The sequence below is a fragment of the Phoca vitulina genome, unplaced genomic scaffold (assembly GCF_004348235.1).
Source record: "Phoca vitulina isolate PV1807 unplaced genomic scaffold, GSC_HSeal_1.0 scaffold7, whole genome shotgun sequence".
In the NCBI taxonomy this organism is placed as follows: domain Eukaryota; kingdom Metazoa; phylum Chordata; class Mammalia; order Carnivora; family Phocidae; genus Phoca; species Phoca vitulina.
In genome coordinates this window covers 28,508,812-28,520,368 of record NW_022589710.1, presented here as the reverse complement: position 1 = coordinate 28,520,368, position 11,557 = coordinate 28,508,812, and the positions used below count along the sequence as shown (strand labels likewise).

Here is an 11,557-nt window from a genome sequence, read left to right as displayed (position 1 = left end):
TTTTTTTTTTCTTAACATATATTGCATTATTTGTTTCAGAGGTACAGGTCTGTGATTCAACAATCTTGCACAATTCACAGCGCTCACCATAGCACATACCCTCCCCGGTGTCTATCACCCAGCCACCCCCTCCCTCCCACACCACCCCCCACTCCAGCAACCCTCAGTTTCAAACAATGATTTTTTCTATTGGGCTGACATACACTCATGGCTGGTCCTTGAAAAGTGGCTCTAACCAGCGAGTTTAAAGCTTCAGGTCTCTCTGAAGTCCTTTGCAGGTTGGTGCCCAGAGCCAGCTCCCAGCCAGAGCACAGCAAAGTAATGGCACCAACGCTCCAGACAATTAGTGTGTTGGTTCTTCATTAGCTTTGTCCTGATCACAATCAAGTCTATGAAATGCCTAGTTCCATCTTACCATTGGTCCAGCAGGGATGCCAAAAGGGCCAGCAGCAGGGTGGGCTCCAGGAGCACTTGGCTGTCCAGGAGGTGGGTAGGCCCCAGGCCCACTCGGTTGCCCAGGGTGGGCTCCTGGTGCAGATGGTCCAGGATAAGCAGGTGCTGTTGGGCCAGGGTAGGCTCCTGGAGGTGCCTGGCCAGGATAGGCACCAGGAGGGGCCTGGCCAGGATAGCCGCCAGGAGGGGCCTGGCCAGGGTAGGCTCCTGGAGGGGCCTGACCAGGATAGCCGCCAGGAGGGGCCTGTCCAGGGTAGCTACCAGGAGGGGCCTGTCCAGGGTAGGCACCAGGATAGGAGGCCCCTGGGTAGCCTCCAGCAGGCTGGTTTCCCCATGGACCAGGCCATCCTTGAGGGTTTGGGTTTCCAGACCCAGATAAAGCATCATTAAGCTGGAAAGAAAGACATCAACAATTACAGGATGAAAAACATTCACAAAAACAGAATTTTCAGGAAAACAGGAATATGTGATCTAAGAAGTAGAGGGATATGGTAAGGGTATGAAATTCAAATCAATAAAAAATTTTCCACCTATTAAATAGTTTGCAGTTCCTAAGACTAAAATTAGGCTTTGGGATTATATATGCTTCATCACTTTATTCTTTTTTTTTTTTTAGTAAGTAATGTATCAGTACTGGTTTATTAATGGTAACAAATGTACCATACTAATGTAAGACGTTAATAATAGAGGAAAGTGGGCGTAGGGTATGTGGGAACTCTTGGTACTATCTTTGCAATTTTTTGTAAATCTAAAACTATTGTAAAATTTCAAAGTTTATTTTTCTTAAAAGGCCAGATCATGCCATTAAGTAAGTGGGATTCCAGATTGATTACTGTCTGTATGGGGAGGAGGAGAGCCATATAGAAAATGATAAGCAAAGCAATTTACGGTTCTCAACATGAATTGTCTTACCATAAAGAGTGCATTTTATTGATGGATTGTAATTCTAATAAGGATTGTTATATTTTCTTGGCCATATAGGGTCAATATATTAACTACATGGTAAAGTTAATACAACTATCCAATGGCATAGACTTTTCCTTGCAAAGAACAAGGATGGCTTAATAAGAGTCCCCATCCTGGTTTCACAAGACCATTCCAGAGGAGGATTTCTGGAAGGTGTGGCCCCCTTCTTAGTGGCTTTCAAAGGGCTTCCAGTCCCATTTCTAACCTCTAGCAGAACCACAAGCCTGTCCCTGGCAGCCACAACAGGTACATGGCCACACACAGTGGTTTCAGATATAGGCCTGTACTTGCCTTATCTGTGTTTTTTTGTTTTGGGGGGGTTTTTTTTGATCATGGCTTATCACAGTCAAGCAACTGCATGGTTCAGATGAAAAGATGCCCTACAGTAGGTGGTCAGGGTGATGGGCCTGAGTTCCCACAGTTCAATGAGTTCCATGTTTGACAGCAAAGAGTCAGTCCTGCCATATTCCCAATGTGGCAATGTACTGGTCAAATCCATCCTTCTCTTTGCCTTGTGCTGATCACAAGGGATCTAACCCTGCAGATGGTGGTTTCCAGGCTTCCAGATGAGTCTGGCTAAGGGGCAGCATTGACAGGAGATTAAAGAATGGGAAGAAGGGAGAAGCTGGGGTAGCTCCCTGCTCCTTTCTGCCTCACAGGGTGTCTGGGCAGCTGCTGCATCTCCTGCCTCCCTTTATTCTTCCTTCCATCATCTGAGATCATGGAGGGTTGCTTTTTATAACTTGCCAAAGTTGGGAGCTAGCCTTCCTCTATGTAAAAGCATATCCTCTCTGACAGGAGAAGAACAATCACAGAAATCAGGATGCTCAGACTGCACCACACTTCCCTTTGCTCATATTATTTCTCAGCTCCTGCCCATGGAATCCACCTGTTTCTGTCCCAGGCTTTTCAGTAGGGGAGTTACTGTTAGTGAGTCCCAGGCCTCTATCTGCCTGGCTTTCTTCCTGAACCTATGGCTGGAAAAACAAGACTTCAGCTAACAAGGTCTCATTGGCCAGTTAAGGCCAGAGGAAGCCACAGGGTGAGAGAATTAGAAGGAGATGTTTGGTGGCAAAGAAGAAAGCCCCCAACCTACATGGAATGTATATTATGGTAAAAAAAACAGACATAAAATACTTACTGAAAAACTGTCTGCCATTTTCCTGAAAGGGGAAAAAAAAGATAGGTTATCATTTGATCCTAGATTTCACCAGTTTCCATATTAACATAACATCACAAATAGTTCATTGGGCAGTTCTAGATGATCTACAGGCATTCTTCTAACCAAGCCAGTTTATTCCCCAAATACACCTAAATCAATAGTGTGGAACCACAAAACCAGCCCTAGCAGGGAGGCACTCCAGCTACATCACCAAGCCCTATTTAACTCATAATTTTAAACTCTAATCATACTAGCCTGTGTTCTGAATCCTGGGAGTAACAGGCCAAACAACACAGGAGAGAGAAGAACAAAGAAGATAACGTTCTTCCCCTTTCCTTGGTAAAGACACAAACAGTCCTGGTTCATCTGTGGTCCTCCTCACCTTCCTTCCTGGGCGCTGTTTCCACCACCTCTTACAAAGGGTTTAGTCTCTTCATATCACCCACCTCCCCTCCTGTTCCTAAGATCAACCCCCATGCCCTCTTCTGCGTTTTAGCAGGAAAGCAGAGTTGACTGATTCCTACTGAGATTTGAAACCAATGCCCCTAGATGCAGTTGCTGCCAATTACTTATTTCCTCATTTGCACATATTTATGACTGCTCTGGGCCAGGCACTGTGTGATCTCTTGCCTGGGTTGGAAGATGGATAGGCCAAGATCTGTATGGTCAAAGGGCTCACAGGCCAGCAGGAATCACAAGGGATCGACGCTGTGAGCCAGACTGGGTGATGGGGAGTCACAACTAGAACTATTATTTCTAAGAGGGGACGAGGTGGTGGTGTTTGAGCTAAGCCTTTTTTTTTTTTTTTTAAAGATTTTATTTATTTATTTGACAGAGAGAGAGATAGCGAGAGCAGGAACACAAGCAGGGAGAGTGGGAGAGAGAAGCAGGCTTCCTGCCGAGCAGGGAGCCCGATGTGGGACTCGATCCCAGGCCTCTGGGATCATGACCTGAGCCGAAGGCAGACGCTTAACGACTGAGCCACCCAGGCGCCCTGAGCTAAGCCTTAAAGGAGAGGTGAGATCCAGATGTGGAGCAATAAAGAGAAAAGACAGGTATAAGATGCTTTTTTTTTCTTTTTTTTAAAGATATTTGTTACTCCAAACGAAACTCCGGCAGTATAACAAACTAGGGTTTAAGGAAAAGAAAAGAAAAAAGAAAACAGAACAGGAAAGTAGTCAGGCAATGTGGAGGAAAATATTTTTGGGTAGGATGCTACCAAAGAGAGTTGGCTTTGCCCAAAGCTGACTCCAGGGGTGGCCTTGACACATCATTCCTTCTTTCTCCTGCTCCTCTCCCTATGTCAAGTTTCTAACCATTTAAGATGTTTTACACCTGCTCCCACTTGCAGGTGCTCTGGCAGTGAGGGGAAGAGGGTAGCTTTGGACTCGTGAGGCCTGAGTGAGTTTTCTTGGGTCAGGATCACCAGTCCTATAGCCAAAGTGACCTGGATCTTAAACAATCAGAATCTCTTTTCCCTTGAGTTGCCCACTTGTGATATTTACTAAATTATTTAAGAAATGACATTACCCCCAAGGGATCCTAATTGATAGGTCCTAAAAATCTAAAATATTAGACTTTTTGGTTAAAAAAAAATAGGCAGAACTCCTCTTAGGACTTAATGTCCTCCATTTATACACATCAGATGTTTTATCATACTCTGCTGTTATTTATACCACAGTTAAATATTACCTTCTATTAAGTTGTTTTTTTTTTTTTGCACATCTCTTTTTTTAAATCTGGGCATTCTCAAACATATTTGGAAGCAGTTTAGGGTATCACCGTATCCATCTTCTAACATGGGAAACTGCTGGCAACTTGACTGGGAAGTCACAGTGACTCTCCCAGGGCTTCCATTCCTGGATTTCCTATAGCATTTGATCTTTTAAAGTAGAAGTCAGGTGTTCCTCTGCTTGTGCTTCCTTCCCCAAAAGGCTTCCGCTGCTTAGAAAAGTGTGCTGCCACCGCAGGAGGAACTTGAGAGAAGCATTGTTACAGAAAAGGAAAAGAGGGCGCCTGGGTGGCTCAGTTGGTTGAGCGACTGCCTTCGGCTCAGGTCATGATCCTGGAGTCCTGGGATCGAGTCCTGCAACGGGCTCCCTGCTTGGCAGGGAGTCTGCTTCTCCCTCTGACCCTCCTCCCTCTCATGCTCTCTGTCTCTCATTCTCTCTCTCTCTCTCAAATAAATAAATAAAATCTTTAAAAAGAAAAGAAAGAAAGAAAGAAAAGGAAAAGAAAGGATGTTTCTTTCTTTTTTTTTAAGGTTTTAAGTAATTTCTACACCCTCATGTGGGGTTCAAACTCACAATCCCAAGATTGAGAGTTGCATGCTCTACCGACTGAGCCAGCCAGGTTCCCCAGAAAGGACATTTTCATTTTCTAGATTTTTATTTACTTATTTGAGAGAGCAAGTGCGTGCGAGAGAGCACTCGTGAGAGTGGGGCGGGGGAGGGGCCCAGGCAGAGGGGCACAGGCAGAGGGAGAAGCAGACACCCCGGGGAGCAGGGAGCCCAATGTGGGACTCAATCCCAGGACCCCGGGATCATGACCTGAGCTGAAGACAGAGGCTTAACCAACTGAGCCACCCAGGTGCCCCTAGAAAGGGCATTTCTTAAGAAAACAAAGCCTCTCTCATTTTGGAGGCCAGTAGGAAACAATCTTGAACTTCACGGTGGGCAGAAAGTTTAGTTCCTTTGATTACACAAACTTCTTCCATTCCTGCACAACATACCAAAGACCCAGACTTATAACTTTATAAGTGTTTTGACTTGTCTTAAATATTCCTATTCTGTAAAGACTTTCCCCATCCGTTGGAGTTGTCTTGTGCATTACAGGATGGAGAGCAGCATCCATGGCTTCAATGCACAAGATGCCAGCAGCATAATACCCCACCTCCCAATTGTGACAACCAAAAATGTCTTCAGATGTTGCCACATATCCTGGACCCCGGGGAGTGGGGGGAGAGGTCAAAATTGTGCCTGGTTGAGAAACACTTGTCTAGGCTGATCGGCATGTGTATCTCTCCAGAAGTGTAGATACACAGGTCAATAAAAACCAAAAAGTTAGTTTCAATAGTTAAAACTAGCCAAATCTGTACCATGGGCCTAATAAGGTGTCATATTAACATAACTCCAATCAAGCTAACATGTGTTTAAAGGCTGATTACAACTAGAAACCAAAAACAGCATTTCCAAAATGTAACATTTCTTCTTAAAGTCTCTGCTCAAGCATATTCAGCTTATTTTCAGCTCCAACCAAAACAATTTGAGAAACAAAGCAGATTTCACTTTCTTTCCACTGTGTTTCACATAAAGCCTTGGGTGACAGTTTGCATCATGTTGTGACACACTAGACAAGCCCATTAGAATGATGACACCCTGCATTAATGTGGTGCTTTTCAGTTTATGAAGCACTTTCCCATACTTTTCCTATTCTCATTCTGATAATGATCTTATAAGATTTTCAGGGGAAAGTTAATATTCCCATTCTAGAGGTAAGGAAACTGAGACTCAGAGAGCTAATATGGTGGCCCAAAGTCATTCTGTTCTTGGCAGGTCAACAACCAGGGTCCAAGCATCCTCACTCTTAATGCAGGTTCATTTTACACTAAATGTAAAACCTCACTTTGAAATTTTAAAGTATAGTCCTTTAAAAGTGTTAATTACTTCACTGAGAAATTAATTCTCTGACTTATTCATTCAGAACTATATAACATGTTGAAATTGTAAAAAAAAAAAAAAAAGATCCTGTTTTTGTCAGAAAACTAGCTGGGTGACTCATTCAGTAAGCTTCAATACACACTGTACTGAATACAACGATGCCATTTTGCACAGTCACTTTGCTAATTATAACCACATTTAAACCAATAAAGTGTACTTCTCCAAAAATTAGGTATGCACTGTTTTGATATGTTCATTCTCAACCATTAGTTCTCTTTTACGAAAAAAAAAAAGATTATAACTGATACATTTTTGAAATCAAGGTTAGCAACCTTAGAACTTTAAAAAAAGTCTATTTGGATAAATATCTTTCTTACTTGCCTGGAAAATTTCCCTCCCTCCCTCCCTCCCTCTTCTTTCTTCCTTCCTTCCTTCCTTCCTTCCTTTCTTCCTTCCTTCTTTCTTTTTCCTTCCTTCCTTCCTTCCTTCCTTTTAGATGAACAGTTTATATAGAGACACAATCAAATGTAAAAAAAATCTTCTCACCCTACAGATCCTACAGATATGTGAACTCCATCCTGCCATTCCCAGAATCAGAGAATTTAGAAGCGCCGGAAAAGAAACACTACATTAAAGCAAAACAAAAAATTGAGGAAATACTACCTGAGTCTTCACATTTAGAAACACCTACAGGAAGTAGTTCAGTGTTGCTTTGGAATAAAGAATTTAAACATGAGTCAGAATGTAGACCCTTTTAATTGGCTGTTAATTATAGCTTTTTCCCCTCTAATAAAGAGTGGCTATCTACTGTACTATGCTATTCTAGGTCCACCTAGCAATTAGTCCAGTAGCTGGGGTTCCTGGGAGCACTTCTGAAATTTCTGCTCACAAAGGGCCCTGACCTTTATACAAGCTGAAAGAGAAGTAGATCATGAATGCATTTCCTCAGAACCCCAAGGCACTGCCCACACTCCTCTGCAAAGAACTTCCTGCCCTTGCTGAAACAAGTCTACCTTGCAAAGCCAAATTCGGTGATGCTGAGTTGGAATAAAGGAACTGGTCCTTTACTAGGATTTCCTTCTTATCATAGTTCCTCAGCATCAAGGAAGGTAAAGTTACTTTGTGCCTCTCAGTTACTGACTGTTTTCTCCCTATGGAAAAGCTGAACATCAGTCAAGAGCAAACACATGATACTTCGTCAGCAGCACACTGGAAGTTTACAGCAAGCACTGTTCTGGCAGGCTTACCACTGAGAATTTAATCAGAAGAACCAGTTCGGGGTGCCTGGGTGGCTCAGTTGGTTGAGCGACTGCCTTCGGCTCAGGTCATGATCCTGGAGTCCCGGGATTGAGTCCCGCATCAGGCTCCCTGCTCAGCGGGGAGCCTGCTTCTCCCTTTGACCCTCCTCCCTCTCATGCTCTCTCTCTATCATTCTCTCTCTCAGTAAATAAATAAAAATCCTTAAAATAATTATTAAAAAAAAAAAAAGAAGAAGAACCAGTTCAGGCACTAGACACCAAATGTTAACCCAGCTGTCCTCAGCAGGAGCCTGTTTCCCAAGCCATCACAGGAAAGGGAGGCTATGTTTTAGATCAGTTAACCATGAGTCTCAGATACAATAATCTCACAAGCCAACTGTATTTAAGGTCAACGTGACATGCTCAGGTTATAATATATGCATGCAAGTCTCTGCGGTTAAGATGTTGAGTCTGGCTGATGAGGTTCTAGGCAAGTAGGTACCTAAACTATAGGTAGACCAGCATTGGCCTTTGACCTCACTAGCAGTAAGTGAAGTCTTCACAGTAAAGCACTGATGTATACTTGTAGCACAGGGAAACAACATTGTTTAAGGACCCCTGCAAAAAACTAGCTTTGGGGGTCAATCTATCAGGCAGTGTTCCCCCTCCTCTGCTACTTAAGTAACCTGGTGAGTAACCTTCTAGCACTTTGAACCTCAAAACATTCAAAGACCATCATCAAACTTTTCCCCAGAACATGGAGTAGGTGCTGATTCTGAGTGTAATCCCCAAACGTTATGAAGTTAGGAAGCAGTTCCCATCTCCCAACGATCATAGATGAACTGTCTTCCATTCCTTGCCCAGAATCCCAGAAACAGACTGGGTCACTGCGGTTCAGCTGTCTTCACTGCCTAGCAACCCAACTCCCAGGAGTCACTTTACAAAACTTCCACAGTATCTGGACTAGGAATCACTAACTTGAAGGGGTTGGGCCTGAAGCCGAAGTCACAGCCTCACCGTATGTGTCTCTGACTCTCTGGCGTTCAGCTCCTACTCCTCAGAGTGGATACATTATAGTGTTTTTATTTCAGCACCTGATAATTCAGAATACATCTTCAAACCTGTTTTAAAAGCTGTCCCCCGATTTTCGGACCAACATTCTGCCACACCCTACACGTCCTCAGCACAGATCTGGGATAATGCCCAAATTAGCCAGTCTGGGCAGGGATGAGTCACTGATTTGCAAAAGTTTGGATGTGCACTGCTCGCCAAGCCAGACGCATGCCCACTCAGGCCCTGGGGCATCACCACTTTCTGTGGGATCAGCACCCAGAGAGCGGCGGCAGCCCCTTCCGCGGCCGGGCCTGCTAGGAGGGCTCGCGCGCGCCCCACAGCCAGATCCAGCGGCCGCGCAGCCCAGTCAAGGGGCGCTGGGGCTGCCTCCAGGGTCCCTGGGCAGGCCCCCCGCGCCCAGGGAAGGAGGACCCGCTTCCTAATCCCACACTGGGGCGGGCCGCTGGGGTTGCTGAGCGCCCCACCCCCACCCCCGGCTCGCGGGCGGGACGCCGTGGCGGAGGCTGCCAGTCGCCGCGGAGGGTGCCCCGCGCCCCTCATCGCCCGCCCCCGGATCAGTGCGTGAGTCTTTGTAAAGCGCCGCTAACTTTCCCAGAGCCTCAGACTGCGCTCTCTCGAGGGGTCAAAGCCTCAAGTGCCCTGGTGCCCCCAGCTCCTCACGCGACCCCCCGCCTCTTCGCGCCCACCCGCCGGCCGGCAAGCCCCCAGCCCCCAGCCCCCGCCCGGGCGCCCTCGTCCCTGCCGGGTCGGGGGCGTCAGCGGGCTCCCTCCGCGTCCCGCGGCCCCGCGGCCCCGCCACTCACCCGACGCCTCGGCGCTAGCTCGCTTGCTGCGGGGGCGGCTTCTGCTGAGGTGGTGCGATCCCTGACGGGGCGGTGGCTCAGCGCCTCAAATAGGCTCGGCCCGGCCCGCCTCTGCCGAGGCGTGGCCCCCACCCCCGCCCGGCGCGGCCTCGCCTCGCCTCGCCCTGCAGACCAGGCCCGGCGTCCCCCGCCCCACCGCACACCGCGCAGCGCGGTTCTAGGGCGCAGCTGAGAAGCTCGGGATCTGGAGAGCGGCCGGTGGGACGCTCCGGGGCGGCCCCCAGCCCCGCAGCCTCCAGTTGGTGTCCCGCGGCCACCCGAGACCTGGAGTGGGGCCACGTTCACCGCCCTCTCTCCGGATTCACCTGGTGACTCCTCAGACCAGGATGGGGAGAGTCTGCGAAGCTTTCAGAGTGTGCTGCTTTGAAGAGTTTTGCTTGTTTGCTTGTTTTAACCGAGTTTGCTTATTTTCTGCCTGAATTGCAGACGCTCTCGTCCTTTCTGCATTTATTTTACCTAAATCCTCTCTCAATATCAAAGCCTTCCCAAGAAGTGCGCAGTGACTTGTGTCCCTGGGAGGGCCCTGTCAAGTTTTCTGAGGTGCTGGGTGAGATAGATGCCCCGATGTCTTGACCTTGTATTCATTCCCTTTCTGAACTGCGATGTGGGGACCCACCTCACACTGGGAGCCCGAAATTGTTTTTGTTTGTTTGCTCCTCACTGCATCCTCAGCATCTTACCTAGCCTTTGGTGTGTAGTAAGTTCTCAGAAAAGATTTGTTTCATGAATGAATGAACGAAATAATGAATCCCTTCCTAGAAAGCCTGTTGTTTTCTCAAAGGTTGGGGAGAGTCCGGATGAAGGAGGGAAGAGTTAAGCACAAAAGTGGCTTTGGTAAAGACAGGAATAGGATAAAGCTACCACTCTAAAAAAGGTTCTTATAACAAATAGTGATTCTTGGGGTGCCTGGGTGGCTCAGTCGGTTAAGGGGCTGCCTTCGGCTCAGGTCATGATCTCAGGGTCCTGGGATCGAGCCCCACATCGGGCTCCTTGCTCAGCGGGGAGCCTGCTTCTCCTTCTCCTTCTGCCTGCCGCTCCCTCTGCTTGTGCTCTCTCTTTCCCTCTCTGTCAAATAAATAAATAAAGTCTTAAAAAGAAAAAACAACAAATAGTGATTCTTGCAAGAGAGAAGGTATTTATTTGGTATAATTTTGCTGGATAATAACTGAGTGAAATGGTTAGGGACGTCCAAGATGGATTTTTTTTAAGTTCAGATATCCACTCACAAAACTTAACTCGCAATGGATTAAAGGCTTAATTGTAAGACCTCAAAACATAAAACTCCTAGAAGAAAACAGGAGGAAAGCTCCTTGACATTGGTCTTGGCAATGATTTTTCAGATATAACTCCAAAGTAGAAGCAACAAAGGCAAAAATAAACAAGCGAGACTACATCAACTAAAAAGCTGCATAGCAAAAGAAGTAATCAACAAATGAAAAACAACTTACAAAATGGGAGAAACTTGAGAACTATGGATTTGATAAGCGGTTAATCTCCAAAATATATAAGGAACTCAAAGAACTCAATAGCAAAAACAAAACAAAACAAAACAACAAAACAAATAATCCTATTTAAAGAATGGGCAAAGGACCTGAATAGACATTTTCCCAAAGAAGACATATGACCAACAGGTACATATAAAGGCATTCAACCTCACTAATCATCAGGGAAATGCAAATCCAAACCACAATAAGATATTCATCACACCTGTTAGAATGACTATCATCAAAAAGACAAGAGATAAGTATTGGCAAGGATGTGAACAAGGGAACCCTTTGTGTACTGTTGGTGGGAATGTAAACTGGTACAGCCATTATGGAAAACATGAAGGTTCCTCAAGAAATTAAAAATAGAACTACCATATGACTTAGCAGTCCTACTTCTTGGTGTATATCCAAAGGAAATGAAACCACTGTCTTGAGATATCTGCATCCCCATGTTTATTGTAGCATTGTTCACAATAACCCAAATATGGAAACAACCTAAGTCTGTTGATGGATGAATGGATTAAAAAATGTCACAAACACACACACACACACACACACACACACACACACACACACAGGAATATCCAGGCTGTGAGAAAGAAGGAACTCCTGCCATTTGCAACAACATGGATATACTTTCAGGGTATTATGCTAA

General features: G+C 45.8%; 1 protein-coding gene across 1 annotated transcript in view; it reads right to left on the bottom strand.

Moving 5' to 3' along the window:
* LGALS3 (galectin 3) overlaps window positions 1–9,682 on the bottom strand; it is a 17,303-nt gene extending 7,621 nt beyond the window's left edge. Inside the window, exons 1-3 of the mRNA XM_032405162.1 lie at window positions 9,356–9,682; window positions 2,561–2,582; window positions 416–844 (exon numbers count right to left, since the gene is read on the bottom strand). Coding sequence (XP_032261053.1) covers window positions 416–844; window positions 2,561–2,578 — 447 coding nt within the window. The 5' untranslated portion in view covers window positions 2,579–2,582; window positions 9,356–9,682. The remainder of the gene's footprint in view (window positions 1–415; window positions 845–2,560; window positions 2,583–9,355) is intronic.
* Window positions 9,683–11,557: the final 1,875 nt, after the last annotated feature.